Below are 24,880 nucleotides of genomic sequence, written 5' to 3' on the forward strand. Positions count from 1 at the left end.
TATTCCATTACCTCTGAATAATCATGAATGAGAAGCTGCGAGCTAAATATTGATATGCCTGCAGCATTCACAGTCCCCTCAGAGAGTGTGAGCGCATGCTATTCAGAGTTACACAGCCTCACATGCCAATACAGGCTTAGGAAAGTAAGTGAATGTAGCAAATAGATTTTTAAGCACGGAATGTGCCTAAACGTATACATGAAACACTTTTTATGAAAGACTTCATTTTGATTCATCTTATTGACTTAAATCTGTTTACCAAGAAGACTTACTCCGATCTGTTCACCCAGTTGTTCAGTTTACATCATCACACCTGTAGGTGATTACAAGTGATTTTCTTTTTGAGTGTTAGAATGAGTCACTAGCACATTGCTGCTGAAGTTGATACACATTACACATAACATCAAACCATTTAAATCCATTGTGTGTAAAGTCACAATTCAAATAAAGGGATGGTTCACCCCAAAATCACAATTCTGTCAGTTACACGCCCTCATGTCATTCAAAACCCAAAAGTCCTTTGTTCATCTTCAGAACACAAATTAAGATATTTTTGATGAATAGATGACAGGCCCAGAAAGGTAGAAAGGACATCGTTAAAATAGTCCATGTGACATCAGTGGTTCAACTGTAATGTTATGAAGCTATGAGAATTAAAATAAAGAAAATAAAAATAAAGACAGTATTCAACAATTTCTTCTCTTTTGGTTCTAAAGTATCATGACATTGTAATAAACTTTCTGTCTATGGAGGGTTAGGAAGCTCTCAGATTTCATGAGATTTCTCAGATTTTCTCAGAAATATCTCTAGTTTTGTTGTGAAGATGAACAAAGGTTTTATGGGTTTGGAGGGTGAGTAATTGATTCTAGCACTTTCATTCTTGGGTGAACTATTGCTGAAACTTTTACCTCCAATTTGGTCATTCATTTGTAAATATGACTTTTGTTGGCCAGTCCTATGCTCTGAATCGTAATTAGATTTCCAACTCAACTTGGCGCAATCCTATAATCAATAGTTTGTAGTAAAATCGTGCAACACCTCTGTCTTTCAAAACATGTGCACAGTGTCAAAGCCAATCGTAGTCCAATTAACATGCTGGATGAAGAAAACAAATAGTTTCTATTCTGACATGCACATCTGATGGACATTTTCCGTGAGGCCACAGGAGAGGATGTGTGAATGGATCATGACGTTTCTGTTTATTATAAGCACATGCTGATGTGATGCCGTCTGCTGTAAATAGGCCTACTTGAGCTCGTTAAAATCATATTCTGCTTAATGTTTGTCATTAATCAGCTAAAAAATAAAACATTCTGAAAGTAATTCCCACAATATAATTTCTCTGTGGCGTTATTGTTATGGTTGGCCTGCCCTATTATTAGTAGGAATTAGAAAGATTAATAAAACTTTCATTATGATTTCCGGCCTTGGTGTGTCCCTTAACTGACTCGACATTAATAGCCTACTATGTCTGGACTGCATACTATCCACCTTATTTTTAAGGTTTCCTTGTTTCAGACAGATTTGTTATGAATCTATTATTGGAATCATAAACCGTAGTTTGCAGTTATCTACCTATGGCGGCTAATGAATTGGAAATCTTACTCACTCCTTGCCAAAAAAAAAAAAAAAAAAAACCTTTTTTTTTTAGGTGGTCGTCCAGGCTGGTTTTAGAGGGCTTTTGACCACTTCTTTATTCGAATATATGTTTATTTAATAATAATAATAATAATAATAATAAAAGACTGGTGCTTTTTCTGTATTTAATTTCAGTACTAAAATGTTTGGGAGACTTTTTTTTTTTTAATGCTTAGACTGAAATCAAACTTGTAAACATACTTAGCGGCGACTCCGACTGAGGTTCTCCAGTCAAGGATGTTTGACATCAGTATTTCACGGTCCTGGATGCTGACTAATGCATAACACACTGTGCTCGTTGGACTCATTGAACAGGCAGGGAAATTGTTCCAGACTGCAGCTCTTCAGTTCAATTAATTATTGATTGGATCATCATCTGCATGCGCTGCTAAACGCCTCAGATCAAAGGCACTCAGTGTGTGTGCGTTCTAGGTTTCCGTCCTTCTGACAGCACGTCAAATGGAGGAAGACAGAGGTAATTTACCCGTCATTATTATGCATGGGTGCGCTCATGAAAACAAAGATGTGTTTAATGTTATCTGAGGCCTAGTCTCCATTCATACACTTGGGCACACAGTCATTTTCCATCCCAAACCGCCCGTTCAAAACTCCTCTCAGGCAGAACAGCTGAACACTGTAAACAACATTCGAGATACTAAAGCCCCGTTCGGACAGCACTGCTTCTCCTTGAGGAAGTTAGCCGAGGTAAAAGTGGGTTCAGAGTTAAACGTGTATATTTTATTGCCACAAAAGTAATATTTTTAAGAAAATAACTCCTTTTTGGTCAAAACAGTTTAAATGTAATCGTGTCAGATATTACGTCCGTAATTCCGCTCATGTATTTTCATCTTTCAATAAGTACTGGGAAGGTTTATGCATCACGAGTTGTTCTGGTTTGATCTGTTCAACATGTTTATATGGGGATGCATTTCCTGGAGGCTACTTTTTAAAGGCAAATGCTGCTAAAACGCCTTGTGTGTGTGTGTGTGTGTGTGTGTATATATATATATATATATATATATACACACACACACACACATATACACACCTTAGTAAAAAAAAATACATTAAATTGCATACATCCCATAATAATATTGTAAATAATAATTTACTACTACCTGTTCCAATCAAATGAGTGCTTGAGTGTTTTCGTCACATCAACATTAAGACAACATCAGTCCATTGGTACAAACCAAGAGTTTATTAGGAAACATCAGTCAGAGCACATTCCCCCAGAAATCTCAGCGGTGGTAAATATCAGAGTGTGAAAACTGACCAGGACCTGCAAGTACATGCTTGACAACCCCCATACCTGAACATGCTTTTATTACTTTGGTTTTTAAAAAAAAATTCTGGAACAAAAACATATTCATAGATTCTGTGGGTTCAGCAGAAGACTGAGAGACTGTGCTCTTAATGGATGAGAGGAGGAGGGTACAGTGTGGGCCTGAGTCGAGTGCGTCTGCCCGTATAAACAAAACTAAGAGAGGAGAAACACAATCATGAGTGATTTATGAAGACTTCTTCTGCTTCTTCTTCTCCGCCTCCTCCTCTTTCTCCTTTTCTATTTCGGCAACCAGCGTCTCGATTTCTTTGGACTCCAGAATCTGTAAAGGAAGAGAGATGACGGGAATGTTCCAACACCAGCAGGATGACAAGAATGTTGCGTCAAGATAACTATAAATAGATGACTGTACAAAAATCATAAATCAAATGAATTACCTTTAGGGGCTGGTTTCTTCGGATCACAGCCAGCTCGATGTTCTTGCCCCCAGATTGCACAACCTGTGTATCACAGATCATATACAATTGCAAACATGTTACATCCTGTCAGCTTCATGATATGAGAGTGTGTTTTGAACGCATGTGACTATGGTAACATGGTGTTTACCTCTAGTAAGGCTTTGATGGCCAGCTTGATGGCATCGTTATCACTCGCGATGGCTTCATCTGTGTAGTTTTTCTCCAAAAACTCCCTTACCGTCTTTGCACTGCGTCCGATAGCGTTTGCCTGAGGACACAGGTGAGGGTCAATATAGTCACAAAATGAGTTACACCTGAATGTTATAGAAACAAACAGCTCTCATTTTACCTTCCATGCGTGGTATGTTCCAGAGGGGTCCGTCTGATATAGACGTGGAGTCCCATCAAAGTCAAAACCAACGATCAGGGCTGAGATACCAAAGGGACGGCGTCCGTTGCTTTGAGTGTAGCGCTATTGCATGAGCGAAACACAATGAATACACAGAGCCAAATATATCTAGAAGAATGAGTTACTGTAATGGAGAAAACTACTGCAAAGGTTAATTCTGTAAATGTATGATTTACCCTAGGGTTGCACCATTAATCAAAATTAAATAAACATAGCGTATTGTGGATTGACAAATTGCAAATGTTGTCAGCAAAAGAGAAACTTCAAGGGTTTCCTTCAGTTTTCTGACAAAATAAAAGCTTGATAAAAATAATTAATATCCATAATTTATTGTAATTTTAAAGCTGTATTGTATAGTTTTTCCATTCAAATAATTTTTCTCAAATACATTTCCACTTTACAGTAAAATATTTTAATACAATTTCAGATTTTGTTCAATATGTTATACAGTAATACATAGTAATACAATAAAATAAATATAATAATAAGTATTATTATTACTACATAGTCAATGCATTATTGATTTATTACACATTTTGGGCCAAAATGTATATGCATACGAAGACACAGAGCAAAAGTTACTATTTAAAATAAATAACATTTTCAAATTGCTATTACATTTTTATAAAAAAAAAAAAATGGCATTCAAAACCCATATGACTTTCCTTTTCTGCAGAACACAACAATATTTTGAAGAACACTGGGGTCCAAACACAGTCTTTCACTACTGTCATCATTTCTCAATCTTTTTTTTGTGTTCCACACAACACATTTAGCCATACAGGTCTGGAAGCACACAGGGTTGATTAAATGACACAGGTGACCGTTCGAGTGAGCAGCTGCTGTAATGGGCAGTGTGTGAGCTGGAGTGAGGGAGTCACCTGTTTGAGTGTGGCGATGTAGCGGGTGATGTACTCCACGGTCACGGGGTCCTCCACTGTCAGTCTGTGGCTCTGGCACTCTACTCTAGCTCGGTTTATGACAATCCTGGCATCTGCAGTCAGACCTGGACAAAAAAGCACATTAACAAGTAAAAACATGCTCAGATCACCTATATGCATTGGGCTTTTAAACTACACCCTATCTGCCAAGTCAATGTTTTTAATCAATTGTCAAGTGGCCCCAGCTGAAATAGTTATCAGAACTTACAGGGATCTTTTTCCTTGAAAGAAAGGGAATGGCTACTAAAAAACATTAGAATGACAGAACCATCCCTTCATGACATTGATCATAAACACAGCACAGGTGTAGAGAATTAATCTTACCTGCAAAGGCCATGCACACATGCTCATCTAGAGCACAGATCTTCCTGACTGTCCTCTCCTCCTGAAGCTTTGCCACAGACTTCTTCTCAACACCCAGGACAACAATATCCTTCCCCCTGATGCCAACCTTCAATCAATAAAAAGTTAGTTAAAACACGGATTTTTAGTATTTGAGTACTTTTAACGTTTACAGAAAAGAAATACAATTTAGCGCGAAAATGCAGTTTTTATATTCATGTTAGTTCATCCTGAACTATGGGCACATCGCCCTCTAGCGGATTTATCTTCCATCACACACACATACAGCCTGAATAATGAAACTACATGAATCATATGATTATAGTTTAAGCCCAGTTAAACATAATATCACAAATAAACTATGAAAATGACATTTACTTATGTAGGTATCTTTTGACAATCGTGGCGTTTAAAACCAACCAAAAGTAAAGTTCCATGAAGTTTACCTGGACATGCAATTTCATTGATTAGTTAACCGGCAATATCATTAAACCACATGTTCTTCCATTCATTAATTTTTAATAAAGTAGCAGTGTATTGGCACAGTATTTATAATTAATAGCATAAATGTGATCAAAACAAATCGGATCAAATAATATATCCAGCTTAACTTAAGGGTAGTCCATGCTAACATTAGCCGCAACATGCAAGTCACGCTGAGCTGTAAGCATATCACTGAAAATCGCTGCAAATAAAGCCATCGGCCCAGCTGTTTCACAAAAATCTTAATCAATCTCAATATTTATTCCTGTATCCAGCGCTTGTTGGCTATAATCATCTGTTAGAGGTGGTGAATGTGTATTTGTGTAGCCATTAGCCACCGCGCTAAAGCTGCAGTTCAAATGTAAGTTAACAAATAAAACCACTCACAGCTGTGGAGCCCTTCTTTACTGCTTCCTGAGCATATTCCACCTGAAACAGGTGACCGTCGGGAGAAAAAACTGTTATAGCTCTGTCATATCTAGCTGCCATTTCTGCACACTAGATACAAACGCACGAATTTGGGTGAAATAGTTGCCTGTGACACAGGCGCTTTCGAATTTGATTTGCGCGTGCGCAGGAACGGCACGCATTGAATGCTGGGACTTGTAATTCTCAATGCACTAAACTCAAGCGACTTCCTTTAACAGCCTTCTGTTTTACTTTCCGTTTTGAAAAGACAAAAAAGTAACCTTTTTATTGTATTATTATTTATTAATTCATTTAGAAGTCACAAACGACATAAAATAGACTAAATAAATAAATTAAAACAGATATCCAACGATCAGCCTCATAATTACAACACACAGGTAGGGCATTTAAATTTATTGTATCAATAAACCTTACTTTATGTTTGTTTGTTTGTTCGTTTATGGGAAATGACTACTAAAAAGTTTCAACTTTTAATAAAAAATACGTAGTATTGTACGTTTTTAATAAAATTACGTAGTATTGTAAGGGAATGGAAGTATATTTAGTTTTTCAAATAAAATGACTAAATTGTTTGAAATTGTTCAAATATTTTTGAATTTATATTCCCTTCTGTTTTTTTTTTCTATGTGTGCGTGTGTGTGTGTGTGTGTGTGTGTGTGTGTGTGTGTGTATGTGTGTGTGTGTGTGTGTGTGTGTGCGTGTGTGTGTGTGTGTGTGCGTGTAGTCAACATTCGAAGTGGATCAAAACCTTTCATCAAAGTTGTCCTAAAACCTAAAACCAAAATGTGTTCTTGTCTTAGGACAACTTTGATTATCTTTTTTGATCCACTTCAAATGTTGACTACCGTGAGTGTGTGTGTGTGCACAGTAAACCTGCATAGAACAGTGCCCATTTAAACAAATACTAAAAACATTTTAGGAATCTGGTTATTTTTATTTATTTTATTTTTTCCAATTTTTATTATGCAAAAGGAGCCATGACCACTCCAGAGCTATTTAGCCACTTAATTTAACTGTTATATCACACGTCTTCTATAGTTTTGAACAAACAGAAGACAGCATGATGTCTTTGACAAATACAAGTACATACCGACACTTTCATGCTTCTACTTCAAAGGCCATTTTGGTGCCACCAAACCTCTCATCAATGCTTCATCAAGAGCACGGTAAACCTGCAGAGAACAGGCCACAAGTCTCCCGTACCTTATTAAAAATGTCCTTTTAATTAAATTCAACAAATAAGAATACATTAAACTAAATATGATGCATCTGGGAATAGAGGGGTTTGTGTTCCGAGACCATGGAGCAGTGTTCAAAGAGACAGAAATGCCCACCCACTAGTATTCCTAAGCTGCGTATTCCCTCAAACCATGCTAATGAGGACCTTCTGTAGTGCTCGCTAACGTTCACAACCTCAGCATTTCTTGCGGGAGTCACCTGTGTGGGACATAAGGGGTCTCTGAGCAAGTGTGACCTAGCTAATAACGTATAAGGTCTGTTCTGAAGGAAACCAGGTTGTGGGGGGGTATAAACATATGGAAAAGTGCATTGGGGAGTGTCTGTTCAGAATGCTGTTTCTGATGTTTTCTGCATATTGTGTTACTGTCGAAATCTGCCCGTGTTTACACCTGCTGCTCAGCCTTTGATTTAAAATAAATGTTTTTTTTATTATTATTTTTACAGATGTAATGCATTTTTTTTCAGGTGCTGAACAATTTCATTAGGTCAGTTGCAAAGGGAAACGTACCTTGCTAGTACACAACCCTGTTACAACTGCCTGACCTTGACCTCCGCTAGAGTAGCACTGAAGTGAAGTCTTTTCTCAGTCCGTTTTGTTCACCCACTGAGCTGGGATCATCATCATTAGCAATCAGCTTCATCGCTGGCTGTGTAATTAGCTGATTAATAAAAATGAACCTTCAAAATTCATTAATATCACACAATAATTAATCTTGATGTCCTGATTTAAAAATGCCCCAACTCAATCTTTTTTTTTTTTTTTTTTTTTGAATTGGCAGTGGTGAAATGTTCATAAAGATAACTGGCTCATAAGATTTAATATGCTGTAGGTAATCATGCCCCTCATGAGCACCCTCTGTTTGAATGTGTTATGAAATCTCTTGAGAAAACTATTTTTAAAGGTATAGTTCACCCAAAATGTTTTGACTTTCTTTGTCATAGATGGAAACATTTCTATAACAGAAAGCATGCTTTTCTGTGCGATGGACTTTCATTCTATGGAAGAGTACACTGTGAACATTCTTCAAAACATCATACAGGTTTTGAATCACATCAGAGTGAGCTGAAATGTTCTGGCTAAACTATCCCTTTATGGGCTTATACCCTTTGTGTACAATTCCAGTCAGAAGTTTTGAACAGTAAGGTTTTTTTTATGTATTTAAAAAAGTATCTTCTGCTCACCAAACCTGCATTTATTTGTTTCAAAATAAAGCAAAAGCAGTAAAATTTCTAAATATTTTTTACTATTAACTGTTTTCTATTTGAATAGAATTTAACATTATTTAATATATATATATTATCTAATGTTTAATACATTTAATTACTCCAGTCACATGATCCTTCAGAAATAATTCTAATATTCTGATTTGCTGCTCATTATTATTATTATTATTATTATTATTATTATTATTATTATTATTATGTTGAAAAAAGTGTTGATTTTTTTTTCAGGATTCTTTGGTGAATAGAAAGTTCAAAAGAACAGCATTTATCTGAAATGGAAATATTTTGTAACATTATAAATAATAATAAATGTTTCTTGAGCATCAAATCAGCATATAATGATTTCTGAAGGATCATGTGACATTGAAGACTGGAGTAATGATGCTGAAAATTCAGCTTTGATCACAGGAATAAGTTACATTTTAAATTATATCAAAATAGAAACTAGTTATTAAAAAGAAAAAATACTTCAAAATATTAAATTAAATGAAATGTATGCATTTAGCAGACGCTTTTATCCAAAGCGACTTACAGTGCATTCAGGCTATCAATTTTTACCTATCATGTGCTCCCAGGGAATCGAACCCCCAACATTGAGCTTGACAGCGCAGTGCTCTACCAATTGAGCTACAGGAACACTGATTACTGATTAATATTATATAAAAATACACTGGTAGCGTCATAATTTTATACCTGAACCAGTCCTGGAATAACACTATGCATATGAGACACTGGAAACTGACAGTGACCAATCGAAGGGTTGGGAGTTCTAGTCTCGGGCCGGACGGAATTGTGGGTGGGGGGAGTGCATAAACAGCTCTCTCTGCACCTTCAATACCACAACTTAGGTGCCCTTGAGCAAGGCATCGAACCCCCAACTGCTCCCCGGGCGCCGCAGCATAAATGGCTGCCCACTGCTCCGGGTGTGTGCTCACAGTGTGTGTGTGTGTGTGTGTGTTCACTGCTCTGTGTGTCTGCATTTCGGATGGGTTAAATGCAGAGCACAAATTCTGAGTATGGGTCACCATACTTGGCTGAATGTCACTTCACTTCACTGAATTTGTTTCTGTACTTCTGTGGGAGCCTTATCTGGGATGAAAAGTCATTTCTGATATTTCATCTTTAATCCTCAGAAGAAAACCCCTCTGCCTTTCTCTCAGAACTAAATAATCTTCTCTCTGTTCAGGTTTTTTTCAAATGTGAATCAGTCGAAAGAACAATCTGGGAAATTGACTTTTTTTAATTACTGTAGTTTCACTGTAAACTATTTGTTCTAGGACAGTCTAATAAAACAACTGGATGCTTGAGGATATGAATCAGAACTAACAGCTCTCCTCCCTCGAGATGCTCTGATTGGCTAATACATTATTTCCTTCAGGATCTCCTTTGCGCAAAGGTTGCTTTTGCATGTCAATACCATCTATTTAAAGCTACACTATAGGTCTATACACATATTCTGGCCTAGCTCTACATACAGTATGACTTATTCAGGTTGAGAGTGATGCAGATTCATAATGTCACCTAAGACATGCAGTCTGAATCACTACATGGATGCTTAAAGTCAACTCAAATATACATTACTGACCCAACATGTTACCACCTCAGAACCTGACCGACGTGTTATGCTGTTGTGTGTCTTTTCATTGCACCATCCCCTCATTTATTCACAAAACAGTCACAGACAAGTGTCTCAGCAGCTAATTCAAAACTCATTAGAAACACGAAATTGCAGAGCAGACTCCCAAAGGGATCCGGCTTTCTAATCAACGTTCCCTGCTGCAAAGCCCATCCAACGGGGCGGCTCATAACTAACGTTTCCACAGAGAAATTAAACCGAGGTGTCATTATGAAAGGAGACGCTCCTCTGATGATTTCATTATGACAGTACCATATGTTTGATTGTATACAGTAGATATTGAGAATGTTAAAGATGCATTTAGTCTTCGATAGGTTGTTTTATTCCTTTTGATTTTAAAGGAATGAAAACAATAATTAGCCAAATTATTAGTCAAATGTCATGTGCACCAACTACCACCTTTTTTTAAAGAAGGCAAGAACATCTTAATTTTTTATAAAGAGATTTTAGTATATAAGCAAGTTTAAAGGAAATATTTCAACCCCCATCCACAAAAAAAAAAAAAGAAAGAAAGGAAAATTTGCTGAAAATGTACCCCAAGATGTAGATTAATTTGTAGAAATTTTGCATTAGCCTGCATCACTTACCAAAGAATACTCTGCAGTGAATGGGTGCCATCAGAATGAGAGGTCAAGCAGCTGACAATTAAATCTCAATAATCTACACAAATCCAGTCCATCAATTAATGTTTTATGAAGTGAAAAGCTGCATGTTTAGATTTGTTTATTACAAACACACAGCATTTGACTTAACAAAATGTTGAACTGGATTGGTGAGCAAGTGACGTGATGCAAGATGATGAAAATGACCCATCACGTGTCTCTTTCAAAAGAGATCTCAACAATGTTCGAAACTCAGATTTGTCGATTGTCAATAAAAAGTTACATTTCAACACAAACTTAAACATTTCTCATAAAATTCTACCGGTGTGTGTTTTGTGTGTGTGTGTGTGTGTACAGTGATTACGCATCTCGCGAGCCCCCGGTGGCGCAGCGCGTGCATGGAGTCATCCCGCTGCTGTAGGCGGGGGCGAGCCCCTTTGCCCGTCTTATTAATGTGCTTTCCCGCTATTCAAATCTCCGGAACAGTACGAAAGTGTTTGTCGCTTGTGTTGTCCTGCGTTCGCAACTTAACCCGTTTGTGTTGACAGCTGCCGAAGTCCTTTGCGATGTCTCGTCGAAAGCAGGCGAAGCCCCGATCTTTGAAAGGTACGAAAGGCTTTTTTTTATTATTTAACCACTTGCTTCCTTGTTGTCTTAAGTGAAATCCGACCGCGGGACAAACCTCTGCAGACTGTCATTATTCGCAGATCTTTCGGCTGAAAATCAATCTTTCGGCAAAAATCTAATCAGGAGACAAACTGTTTTGAGCAGACTTTTCGTTGCATTTTTGAGTAACGTAATGTACTTTCATTGAGAGGGGTTTTCATCGTTCTTGTATGCGGTGCACATTAATACAGATTTATTTATTTAATAATTATTTATCATGGTAATCAATGTAACTTACCCTACTGTGATAGTTTTGGGCTTTAACAACAAAGTTGTCTCATTTGCCATAAAACAAAACGTGTGTGTAGTTTTAAATAGGCGGGGATTAAATATCTCAACAATGATGGTAAAATCTGAATGAAGAAAACGGCTTAATAAACATGCTTAATAATGAAATTGTAAACGTTCATAGATTTATGTGAGGATTAAATGTTGTAGGGAACGGAAAATATTTTTCAGCTCGGTATAAAAACAGTAGGTCAAAGCACAGTTCCAAGCATAACAGAAACCATGTGTGCGTACAGTAGCCTATGATTATTTTAAAGTTGCCTGAGTTTTTTATGTTTGCGGATAAAAGCGATTCCGTTTCTTGTCATCACGTCATGTGGATTATGTCATCTTGAAATCACAGAATACAGATGCTATATGGAGTACAAGCTTATTTAGTTTTCCCCATACAGATGATTCACTTACCCACTTATTATAGAAAAGACACCATGAAACTTAGCAATGAAAGTATTTCAAACAGTACTTGTCTTCAGTGCAGCATTTATTTAAAGAGCAAACATGCACAGAGGGGTATTCCCCTGCTGGAAGAAAAATAGATCAAAATGTTGATGTTTGTATACACTTTGCCCTTTGGCAAAGGGGTGCCATAGTGTACTGTTATATTCTGTCGCTATTATTGGTTAGCTGGTAAATATAGCACATTAAATCTGAATGGCTTTGTAACTACCAGTCACTCTTTCTTGCAAACAATCTTTTCTCCCCAGGTCAAGACGGAGAGATAAATACAAAGGAAGATAGTACGATAGTGGGGAAGAAATGTTGCTCCTGGGAGAGGAGAAAAGAAAAGGATGAGGAGAGGGAAAGAACTGAAAAAGAGAAGGATGAAGATGCTAAAGAGCACAAGTGTGCAACCCTACAGCAAGCAGATTCATTGACCCAACCGAGGCTGAAGTACTGCCATGATACAGGTACACACTCCCACTCTATCTTTCAATATTATCCTTCACTGTGATAAACTGTGAATATTGTGAATATATCCATCTCTTTCAGTATCTCTTGACAGACAGATTAAAAGGAATAAAGACCTCTAGGGTTTTATATTCAGGGTTTAGTGTGTATGCATGTTAAAGTGACCTTTGAATTAGGTATATTTGCAATTCCCTATCTGCACACTTATAGAATGAATCATGCCTTTACAAGTGATTTTGGATTTATGAAATTCCAATTGCTTGTTGTGTGAAGACATGTTTTTAATATGTTTTATCCTTTAAAGCATTTGCCTTCATCCTTTGATTCAGTGTATAATTTTGTACCATGACTTGGGTTTGGGTTTTTCTCTTGTACATATTCAGTGCTTTAAAGTAGCAGCACTCCATTTGTTCAAACTGTGAATCTGGTCCTCTCATACTGACAGCAATTTTAGTCACAGTGGGACTGCTCATTATGTGGCCACATACCGAGCTAATTACATCTAAAAAAGTGTGAAAAAGAGCATCCAATTCATATTTTTGGTGTTTAGTCTGCTCCTATGAGGCTGAATTGTATTTTAACCCACCTTCAGCAAGACCTCTAAAATAAAATAGTAGAATTCTTAACTATCACATGACAGTTTTAGTTCTAGTGTATAGTGTTTGGGAAGCTACACGGTGTCATTTATCATTTAACTGTCAAGTAGTTAACTAAACCCACATTTAATAAAAATATAGCAAGCAAACTACAGTACATTACAGTTCTATAAATGGTGATGTATACAGACTGAATATGTATACTATACTAAATGTATACTAAATTCAGAAGCACTGCTAAATTGGTTTCAGTTTGTTACTCCTCATCAGTGATGGGGTGTTCTCTCATTGTTTTTTTTTTTCAGAAGTTGTTAACATATTTTCCTCTCTTCTTTGTCCATAGCAAATCATAATGTGGAGAAAGATGAAGCATGTTGTTTGGCTTTGCCTTTTTTCCCTGGTCCTTCCTCCTCTGACCGTGAAGATGGTTGTGACCTTGGATTCAAGGGAGACACATATAAAGATCATCAGAGACTTGGTCAGTGTGGGAGGGCAAACATTCCTTTGTCTGGCAACCGTTCAGTACCTCTTGAAACATCCCAAAAAGATAACAGCAGTGAGACCTTCATTAACGGCAAACAGGGCTTGAGTATTCATTATGAACAGGGTAGTGTCATGTCCTCCCAACATCTCTCTCTATCAAATCACCCACCCAATAACCTGGAGGACATTGAGAAAAGACATCCTCCAAATTGTGCAGCACAAGATCAGTCAGCCCTCTCAATGGCAGAATGCCCCTGTGCCACAGCACACATGTCCAGTCCAGCCACTGCATATACTGAAGAGATGGCATTTAGGACAATGACTCCTTCTGCAGAAAAGAGAAAGCCTCATTTTGATTCAAACAGTTGTTTAGGAATCTCCAAAAAGCTCAAGGCTTTCAACAATTGTGTTCATTGTCACAACCACATGAACCCCAGAGCACATCCCCAGCCCCAAGACATAGAAGACAACATCCGCTCTAGTAATAAGATCCTGACTCTTCCACCTGAACTATCGGAGCACCAAAAAGAGGCTAATGTGATGCTAGGCCACTCCGTTTTGCTTGAAGCCGCAATCACAGCAGCCGTTCAAACGGTCCTTCAGTGTAGCTTCTGTCCCACTTCGTTAAAAGACCTGAATGCCCTTCAAGAGCATGTTCGCCAATCACACAACTCGGCGTTAATTGAGAACAACGTCTTCTTCTGCTCGCAGTGCTTCCGAGGATTCCTGACAAAGGACACACTAGATAATCACGTGCAGCAGACCCACTGTCTCAAACTTGATCCAGATCCAGAAGAAACAGCAGAACGGAAGTCTTTGATTTTCTGTCCATACTGCACTCATTTGCCTACGTTTAACAGTAAGCTAAAATTGATGCAGCATATCAAAAAAACTCACAAGAACATTAATTTGATGAACCTTAAAGACGGAAGGATGACAATGGGTACGACATCACCCCAGTCTATCAAGAGTCCAGCCAAAAAAACGGCATTACCTTCAACTGACTTCATCTGTGACCATTGTGGGGCCAAATACAACGATCTGGATCTGTTTCAAACTCACCTGAGTTCCCACCTGAAAAGTATGCCTCCAAAACTTAGATGTCCAGAGTGCTTCAAGGATTTCCCAAACCACGAGTCTTTCAAGGAACACACAGTTTCTCATTTCAGCAATACATCTACACTCTACATCTGTGGAAGCTGCAGTAAGACCTTCACCAGTGTCAAAGACTTACATGGACATCTACTCGAGATGCACACCATTGTGTTTTACCGCTGTTCCCTCTGCCAGAAGGTGTTCGGCTCCAAGATGTCTATTCAAGTTCACTTGGCCTCCGAGCACAGTAACAAGAGAACCACGTTCCACTGTACGTCCTGCGAATGGGACTTCAAGCAAGAGCAAGACTTGCACCTGCATGTCAAAGAGAAGCATCTCGACAAACAATGCAAGGTGTACTGTTGCATTTTCTGTGCAAAGTCCTTTACCACGGACATTGAGTTACAGTGTCACATCACAACACATAGCGATAAATGCAATCCCTGCGTATGTACCCAGACCAGATCTCCCCTCGAGGTGCCCTTACACGAGCAACTCTGTGCCAAGAGCCAGAGCGCTGAAGGTAACAACGTGACCCCTCCACCTGTCCCCGAACCAGTTGCCAAGGACAGTTCTGGAATGCTGCCAGTGAATAGTGAAATAAGAGACGGTAAGGTGGAATTGCTGTTTGTTCCTCCAACCAAAAGCAAAGGGAAGGCGAATCTGACCGATCCTATGTTTGCCTGTGAAATCTGCGGCGCTTCTTACACCATGCAGTCCTTGCTCGCCAACCACCAGCTGCGAGATCACCACATCCAACCCGGGGAGAGTGGCACTCTCAAGCGCAAAGTGGAGGCAATCCAAGGGAGCCACAAATGCAAAGACTGTTCCAAGACCTTCTTCACTGAGATGGCACTGTGGGAGCACGTCCAGACTCATCTAGGCCCCACCAAGCACTGCCAATGCCCCATCTGTGGAGAGCGCTTCCCTTCACTGCTAACTCTGACTGAACACAAGGTCACCCACAGCAGGAGCTTGGACACAGGCAACTGCCGCATCTGCAAGCTTCCGCTTCACAGTGAGGAGGACTTCCTGGAACACTGTCAGAGGCACCCAGACCTGCACAACTCGCTCACAGGCTTCCGCTGTGTCGTGTGCATGCAGACTGTCACCTCCACTCTTGAGCTGAAAATTCACGGCACTTTCCACATGCAGAAGGTTCAGGATGATGATCTGATCAACAGCTGCACGGATCCCTCCAGCCTTAATCCTGACCTTAAAATCTCCTCAAGCGTTGCACAGCAGGAAACTGTGACCATGAACGTCAATACATTCGAGCATAAATTCAGAGACAGTAAGACTTGCATTTCTGTAGTCAACTGTTGTTCAGCTACGGCTCTCATACCAGCGGAGAGAAGCAATAATAACACTCTCAGCCAAACCTCAACAGTTTGAGTCAACAGCAAACTGTATAAAAGACATCGCTTGTAAATGACAATATATATATATATATACTCTTTTGATTGCCTGTGATCTGGAGTATCTGCTTTCAGTCATGCATTGTATGCCTTAGATGTGTGAAGACATTAAGATGTTCGGGAGAGGCTTTTAAAAGTGGCTTCTTTTGTTTTGAGATGCTTGGCAAATGACTAATTCTCCCTAGTGCGAGGCTAATCTTCATTGGACACTTCTGAACTCAGATTTACTGCCATATTTGGATCATTTCCTCTATCTTTTGTTGCGTTTTTTAGATAAATCCTTGTGTTAAGAAACGGAACTGGATCTTGGTTGGATCTAGGCAGTAATGAGTTGCTGATGACTGAAACTGCAGATGCGCAGAGGGGCAGAAAAGAGGATGAGATGTGGGCAGTGGGACTTGATGTTCTGAGGGAAAGAGTCATTAGCAGTGTTTAATCAAATTGAAATCTAAGCAGGCCTCTTGGTAAACTTTATGGATTATATGTAGGGCTTTTGGACAATGACATCTGATAATTTCTAAACTATTATAATTTTATGGTAATTGTATTTTTTAGTATTATGTTTTTAGGAAAATATCTGCATCTCTGCCTTTTTGATATTTTTACTCAAAATTTAATTTTTGTGTCTTGTTAACTGTATCTGTATATGATGTTCTGTTGCAGAAAATAAAATAGCTTTTATGTGAAATATGGTATGTGAAGTGGTACGTGTTTGTATTTTCAGTTCTCTATATATTTTAAAATGTTATGGTATGTTTAGATCCTTGAAGGACTTTTTTTTGAGAGAGAGAGAGAGGTTGCCAATTTTTTACTTGATATTGTTAAGTCTGGTATCAACTATCAAGGTTCAGTAATACATATGGGCTAGGGATGTCAACGATTAATCGATGATCGATTAATTGTCGATAAGAGATGCAATCGATTAAGGCTATCGATGGTCGGTTAACCGATTCAATGTTGGGCTGCGTGCGGCTCATGCGCACTCAACACGTGCGAGCGGCTGTGAGTGACGGTGACGATATATAAAAGCATCATCATTCATTCACTTTTAATGTGATTTAAACTTTAAAGTACATTAAAATAGAAACAACATAAAAGTTCTTCAACATTAAATGCAATAGAAATGTAGTTACTAATCATTTCATCAGATAACTGTTTTATATCGTGCGCTTTGCAGGGCTGCGGGACACAGTGACAGGACAGGTAGTCTATTCATTCCTACAACTTGTTAATTCATTCCTAGGAATTATTAATGTGGCAATTGTCCATGTTTCATTAATTTTGTTCCCTAAATAACCCATGATTTAAGTGAAATAAGGGAACAAATTAATAAATCGAACGAATTCTTAATTCATGAAATCTTTAATTTCCCTTCCCATGTTTACCACAGTAAGAGATGCGAAAACAGTTATTAAAAGCGAAAGATAATAAAATAAACCTGGGAAATTAGAGGGTTAGACTATGAAGATTTAGGAAAAGAAACGACGCCTAAATATACTGAATTTGTGGAAATTCGTGACCAACCGGCAAACCAGAACAAAGCCGCGTAAATGAAGACTATGGGGTCCAAAAGCATGGTCTCGATCTAACATTTTCCAGTTAACCTATTATTCCTCTAATAAACAAAGCTTTTATACCACACTTGTCATAATCAGATCTTATCATTTCTAAATAAATAATTGCTGGATTCAAAACAGCGATTAATAGGCGCTGTGACCGATACATTCCTGGAGCATTCACTGCTGTCACTAAACGGTGACGCCGAGCATCGTTCACAAGTTTCTGCATGGACCTGACTAGGGCACAGGTTCTAAGCCCTGGGACAAAATGGGATGCTTTAAGGAAAATTTATAGCCTACTAAGTAATAGGCCCAACATAAAAATAACAATTTGTTTTCATGTTTTTTTTTTTTTTTTTTTAAATAGGCAATGCGAAATATATCCGACTTAAATAGGCTAATTAAGATTAACGGATTTAAAACAGAAGTGTGGGCGCTCCATAAGTTCACAAAAAAAAGGATGACAACGCATTCTGTTTGTTTGCTTTATTTCACAAGAGCACAAATCTTCTGTTTTTATTGTGAGTGTGCACAAATGAAAGTAAACACTTCTGCGGAAAATATATATTTTTTTAATGCCTCAGCTGTTTCGATCGCCCCGGAGCCTGCTGCACACGTAGGCCTATATTCTAGCGATTCAAACTTACATCGCAGTCTGTTCATTATCAAAATAAAATGTCAACTAAACATTAAAAGGTTACACTGGTCAGTTTAAATAGACCGTAGTATACCGGTCCACTCTGCTGTTATGCCAAGGACGTTTTTGCTCATATGAAGAGGATCATCTTTTCCGTCTATATGCGTGTTAAGTACAAGCCTAGTTTACATTATAAATAATAGTTTAACATTCAAATACATTGCGAATATGGAAACATTTCGATTTGTGCCGAATGAGACATGAGCAATAACCTCCAAATAAATCTAGCCAAAGCCCCGCTCGCTCATCCTCGTGTGCACGCATGCACTGTCACGATCTAATGCGCTGTATGCCGGATTTTTAAAAATCTGACATTTTCTAGGACAGAATCCAGCAGGATCAAATTAATGTGAGCAACTGTGTTTTGGTGCAGCAGCGCCGATGTAGTTCACTTAATGTGCAGCGCAGTCACACGCGCTCCACATTTCGGATAATTTTATACAATAATGTCAGTTGAAAACATTGCAATTGTGCTTTAAAATACAACAACGAGCACCACAAAACCATTTAAAGATGCGCGTTCAGCGTTCTTCGTGCGGGATTGGAAACTGTCAACAAAGTAAAATGACCTCAAAAGTATGGCGCGCTCTCTTCATTTTATCAAATGATCATAATCGCATCTATTCATTTTATAATCCTGCTACTAGCATTTTATTCAGACTAAAACCTCTTTAATTCAAGTGAGAAAGCGTTTAGTGCACTGTAAAAAATTGTCCTGTAAATTAACGGTAGTATACTGGCAGCAGGGTTTCCAGCAGTGTACCGTAATTTTAGTTTTATTACCGTTTTCTGAATTACGGCTTTTTTGTAAATTAACGGTAATATACTGGCAGCAGGGTTTCCAGCTGTGTACCGTTATTTTACAGTTTCCAGAATTACAGCTTTTCTGTAAATTAACAGTAATATACTGGCAGCAGGGTTTCCAGCTGTGTACCGTTATTTTACAGTTTTCTGAATTACAGCTTTTTTTGTAAATTAACAGTAATATACTGGCAGCAGGGTTTCCAGCGGTGTACCGTAATTTTTCAGGATCATTACTGTATTCTAGTTTTTTTTTTTTTTTCTAAACCGTAGAACTGGCAATTTTGCCAACCATTAACTTTATTAAAAATACCTGTATTTTAACAAATTCACAAACTGGCATTTCATTTATACTAAAAAGTGGCAGCAAATAGACAGAAAAGAGAGGACCAAGGGGGTATTTCTTATAGAACACTATTTATTTAAGTGCCCAACCAATAATTCAAATGCTTTCTCAAAAAAAAAAAAAAAAAAAATAAGCAATCAAAATGGAAGAATCAGTCTTTGTATGTGTTAGAGAAAGATGAGATGAAGAGAGAAGAAAATTAACCAATTTACAAAACAGACAATGTGCAAAATGAACCCTGCAGAAGTCTGTGGACATATTTAAACTAATTTAAGTTGACCATATAAAACACAAAACAAGCAGCCGTTTTAGGTCTAGCTTTGTGCTATGAGTATGACAATGCATGGGCATGGGCTTGGAGTGTACGTTCCCCTAAAAACAGCCTTTAAGAAATGGCAAACAACTTCTGAACAAGAATCTTATTTTGGTGTAATAAGTCAAAACCTGGCAAGGATTTGTAGAACAGTCCAAGAACGTTTCAGAAGCATAAAACTGTCACCAACTCTGATGCAAGTGTAGCCAGGGAGGGGTGTAGTCTGAAACATAAACATTGAGAAAAATACTTTTTAAGTTAAAATAACATCAGCAGAATTTTAATAGAACGTAACAAAAAACATGTATACTGTATAATAATATAAAACATTTCAGAAACTTAGGACCCTACGATTTCCACGATGTGAAAAACATGGAGGCAATCACAGAATCAAATCATGAAAACGGAATTAGGCAAATAATGTGGATTGTCACAGAATTTGTCACATTTGTGATGAATACAATAAAATAGTGTTGTACACTAACTGAAATCGCGATGTGGATTAGTGTATTAATTAATAAAAGTTGCAATATTATGTTAGAAGTTGTACTTATAATTTTTGTAAAGTTATCCAAAGGATTAATTAGTTAATCAAAAAAAGGAACACTAGATTAAAGGGGGGGGGGGGGGGGGGGGTGAAATGCTATTTCATGCATACTGAGTTTTTTACACTGTTAAAGAGTTGGATTCCCATGCTAAACATCGACAAAGTTTCAAAAATACTCCTTCCGGTTTGTCACAAGTTTCGGAAAGTTTTTTTCGAGTATGGCTCTGTGTGACGTTAGATGGAGCAGAATTTCCTTATATGGGTCCTGAGGCACTTCTGCCGGAAGAGCGCGCGCTCCCGTATAGCAGAGCACTGAGAGCACAACAGACTTCACTGATCAGAGCGAGAGCGTTGCGAGAAGTCACAAAAGAAGTGTGTTTTTGGTTGCCAGGGCAAGACAACGCTGCACAGATTACCAAAAAAAACAGCATTAAGGGACCAGTGGATGGAGTTTATTTTTACAGAGCATCAACGGAGTTGTGCAAGAGTTTGTGTTTGTTCCCTGCATTTTGAAGATGCTTGTTTTACAAACAAGGCCCAGTTTGACGACGGATTTGCGTATCGTTTATTTCTTAAGGATGATGCAATCCCAACGAAAAAGGGTCACAATCGTGTGTTGGAACCGCAGGCGGTGAGTAAAACTGCTTAAAATATCTCTGCCTTCTTGTTAGTGCGTCCGCCTCCCATCGGAGACCCGGGTTCGAGCCCCGCTCGGAGCGAGTCGTTGCTGCTGCTGCTGCTTTCGTTCAGTTTCAGCCTCAGGATCTGATTCTGGATCATAAATAAACGGCTGAATCTGACTGTTAACCATGGTTTGTTTTGGATGATGGTTTTTTTTCCTCATGCTAATGTCACAACTTCCAAACGCTCTCAATGCAAAAGCCTACTGGCACTCGTGATTCTTTAGCTCCGCCCACACGTCACATTAGTTTACAGAAAAGATAATCAATAGTTGCAGCTCTATCCCACATACACAAAAAAAAAAAATCAAGCGTCTTCACATCAATCCTTCAAAATAAAGGTTCGGTCTAATGTGATGTGATTGTGACGGAAATATATCACTTTTGTACAGTAGAATATGTCATTTTCAAAGTAATATAATAATACAAATAAGAATTATAGTAATAAAAATAATAATAATCATTAAAAATGATGTTTAAGGAATAATTACACAATTGTTATTCCATGTTTTAATTGTAACAGGAATAAAAATGGAATTTGAGAATAAAACATATTTCTAAAATGTATTTTAACCATTAAGATGTAATTTGAAAAAGTTAAAACAAAACAAAAAAAAATTATAAAACATATTTACTTAATTTCTTCATGAGTGTTAAGTTAAATATTAAGCAGATTTTACCTGAGAATGACAGGTGAGTTGCACTTTATATTAGAACAGTCAAATTTACTTATAATATACTTTTCGCAAAGTAAATCTTATTTAATTTTTTTCAAAGTTGAGCGCTTGCATACAATTTTTTATAATTCATAGAAATGGGAAATGCTTCTTTTCTCTTTTTTTTCTCATTGTTTCCACACTATTAGTATGACCAGTACTTAATTTGTAAATTGCTAGGTCCCGGAATAAAGTGGGGTGACCGGTTAGAGGACGGAGAGGTAACGGTGCATTTGAGCAACATTAGTGGACCAACTAAACTGATTAATAGTGTGCATGTACTCAAAAAAAAATAAAAAATAAAAAAAATCATGGTTTTAATAAAATCATTATATTATTTCGACCTCTAAATTTTTTTGTGTGTTTGGATAGTTTTTGTGTAACCTGGGACTGAACAGTCGCAACAACATAGGGGTTGTAATGAGTGCGGACTGTATCCTCTTCAGGGTAGTTCTCAGTGCCACTGACGACTTTTTTTTGGGTCAAATATAGGTTTGTGGATTTTATTTATAAAACCGTTTCTTTGCTGTAAATTATTTTATTTTATGCAATGCAAACTACAGGGACGCAACGTTAGTAGCCAAAATGAGTCACACCAGTCTTTTTCAACTGACTACTTTTAAATGTTGATTTTTTTTTTGTTAAACAAGTTTAAATGTGAGAAATATTCTGTGTGTAAACTGTGAAATAAGTTGTATTAAGAACTGTATTTAATGAAAATGTATGTGTAACTTCACTTGCCTAGATGAAGTCCCATTTGAAGTCCATTCGATTTTTTTGTAGAGTGGCAACCTTTGGATTGACTGTAGTGGACTTCTTATTCACCACCTTCCCCGTCTTCTTGGAGACTACCTTGCCTCGGCAGGTCTTTGAGCCTCTTTCTGGGTTTATTCCATAGAATCATCTAAGGAAAGTTGCATTACACATTACCGAAGTGTATAATAACCATTTTTCAAAATTCTGATTAATTAATTTGGTTTAGAATTTAGATTAATTTTGTAAAACTTTATAATAAGTATAAAGTAATAAAGCACTTATAAATCATTTGCAAACGATCTATATATATATTCTGACTCGTTTCGATTTAATGTGGATCTACATGCCTTTCTCCTATTTTCTCCGTGTCTGGCATGCGAATAAAACCACATTTGACAGTGTTTCAGATGATGAACTGAAAAAACTGAAATGGAAGAACACAAGTAGAACACAGGAGAAAGGTTGAGGTAACTAGTTTGCAAATAATTTATTACTTTACTACTGTATACTTATTATAAAGTGTTACCACAGATTCTAAGAGAGTGATAAAAACATACGCAAAAAGGAAAACACTTACCTTTGAAAAAACTCTAACGTGCAACAGGCCTCCTCTTGATACTGCAGATTGAAGATGTAGTGCACAGCAAACACTTGAAACTGCAGTCAAAAATGTTGACTGGACACTCACAAAAAAAAAAGAAAAAAAGAAGAAGCAATTTTAACAATTGTGCACAACAGCAATGTTAACAATTTTATATCTCAGCCATCAGTAAATGTTTCTTCTTCATCATGTGCAATGACACACTAACCCAGCAAAATCAGATGAGGATTGGCAGGTAGATTGAGTGTCTTCTCAACATCAGATGCAGATGCTGCAACCTGTAGAGAACACACAATACACAAATAATAATATTACATAATATAATGTGGTGAAGTGGAAAGAAGAAAATAAAATACTTACATCTGCATGCGAATCCAGTCCATCTTCGTGTTCCTGGAAGTGGGACATTAACGTTAGAATCTTGACAAGCAGGTGTACCATATCTTTGTTCTCATCCAGGGACATCCTCCAACTTTTCATTAAAAACACTTCATTAAAAACAATATTCTGTCTACTGCTCTCTCCTCTTCCTCTCTCTCTAACTCTCTCTCTCTCTCACACACACACACACACACACACACACTCTCTCTCTCTCTCTCTCACACACACACACACACACACACACACACTCTCGTTCTCTCTCTCTCACACACACACAAAACTGTATTTGAGGCTGAGGAACAAGTTAGAATGTAAGTGAATGAAGTAACGTTTCCTCTGTGATATAGAGATTTGTGCCAATAAATCCAGTGCAAAATTAAAATTAAAATGTGCTCACATACAAAGCCCACTTTATTAACAATAAGTTATTTAGATTACACTCTAACTAGTTTTAGATACGACTTATATTGAAAGACTAATGTGTCACTCCGAAAAAAACAAACGTTTCTCACCATAACGTTAACGCTACTCTTTCCATCTATCCAGTCAAGTGCTCATGCAAAAGGCGATGAGTTTATGCTTCCTAAGTAAAATTAAGTTTACAGGCCTATTTTCGATTTCCCAACATATAAGGATAATATATAAGTTACCAACTTTATACGCACCTAACTTAGCAACATTAATGCAAATAAAACAAATCCTCCATTTTAAACTACACTGGGTTGGCGCCAATGCAAAATGTAAATATAATTGTGCAAATAAGTGTTTCAGAAAATCAGGAAAACACACTTACTTCATATCCTCGTTATCTGCAATCTGTAATCGAGATTATATTTGAGATAATATCCGTTTTATTCACTGAGACTGATGATGCTTTTCTCTGGTATCAGACTCTAACCGTTGCTCCCCTCCCCCACCGATCACGTGCTCATCTTCTAAAGTTGCCAAATATGTTCAATTCATATCCAATTAAATAATCAGCGAACGCAAGTATTTTATATTTAACTATTTACAAGTTTAACATTTACAGGATTTTACACCAGGAAAGAAAAAAAAAACGATGCAAATCCTTCACAAACACACTCATACACACTTAACTTTCAGGAGAAATTTGTAAAAATTGCATACATGCTAGTTCACCGTCTTGGCAAGATTTGTCAAAGGTAAATTAAAATATTGTTCCCACATTAAAAAAACGCTGCAGTTTAAGATAAAAATGTATTCAGACTTTGATCTGCTTACCTGTAAATGAGCCTCAACTTGAGATGAAATCCATAAAACTTTGACTGAAACCATGCTCCTCCATGTGTCGGCTAGCCTTTGGTTCCCCCTCTCCCACCGA

The 24,880-nt window shown here is 37.5% G+C and overlaps 2 protein-coding genes and 1 long non-coding RNA gene across 3 annotated transcripts; 1 reads left to right on the top strand and 2 right to left on the bottom strand.

Annotated features, from left to right (window-relative positions):
* Nucleotides 1-2,816: 2,816 nt before the first annotated feature.
* On the bottom strand, nt 2,817-6,151 carry LOC113037774 (proteasome subunit alpha type-7-like). The gene is made up of 7 exons (XM_026195127.1): nt 5,944-6,151; nt 5,056-5,182; nt 4,672-4,796; nt 3,731-3,853; nt 3,530-3,649; nt 3,361-3,423; nt 2,817-3,245 (listed from the first exon to the last, which is right to left on the bottom strand). Exons 1-7 carry the CDS (start codon nt 6,043-6,045, stop codon nt 3,150-3,152), a joined length of 756 nt encoding a protein of 251 aa, XP_026050912.1. The 5' UTR covers nt 6,046-6,151; the 3' UTR covers nt 2,817-3,149.
* Nucleotides 6,152-10,898: 4,747 nt separating this feature from the next.
* Nucleotides 10,899-16,822, top strand: LOC113037744 (zinc finger protein 521). Its single transcript, XM_026195093.1, has 3 exons — nt 10,899-11,292; nt 12,345-12,548; nt 13,489-16,822. The coding sequence occupies exons 1-3, from the start codon at nt 11,253-11,255 to the stop codon at nt 16,116-16,118; spliced, it is 2,874 nt and encodes a 957-aa protein (XP_026050878.1). The 5' UTR covers nt 10,899-11,252; the 3' UTR covers nt 16,119-16,822.
* Nucleotides 16,823-23,351: 6,529 nt separating this feature from the next.
* On the bottom strand, nt 23,352-24,625 carry LOC113037778 (uncharacterized). The gene is made up of 3 exons (XR_003274669.1): nt 24,332-24,625; nt 23,518-23,550; nt 23,352-23,435 (listed from the first exon to the last, which is right to left on the bottom strand). It is a non-coding gene; the product is annotated as an uncharacterized LOC113037778 (long non-coding RNA).
* Between the last annotated feature and the right edge of the window lie 255 nt (nt 24,626-24,880).

This window comes from Carassius auratus, chromosome 20 (assembly GCF_003368295.1).
Source record: "Carassius auratus strain Wakin chromosome 20, ASM336829v1, whole genome shotgun sequence".
Classification (NCBI taxonomy): domain Eukaryota; kingdom Metazoa; phylum Chordata; class Actinopteri; order Cypriniformes; family Cyprinidae; genus Carassius; species Carassius auratus.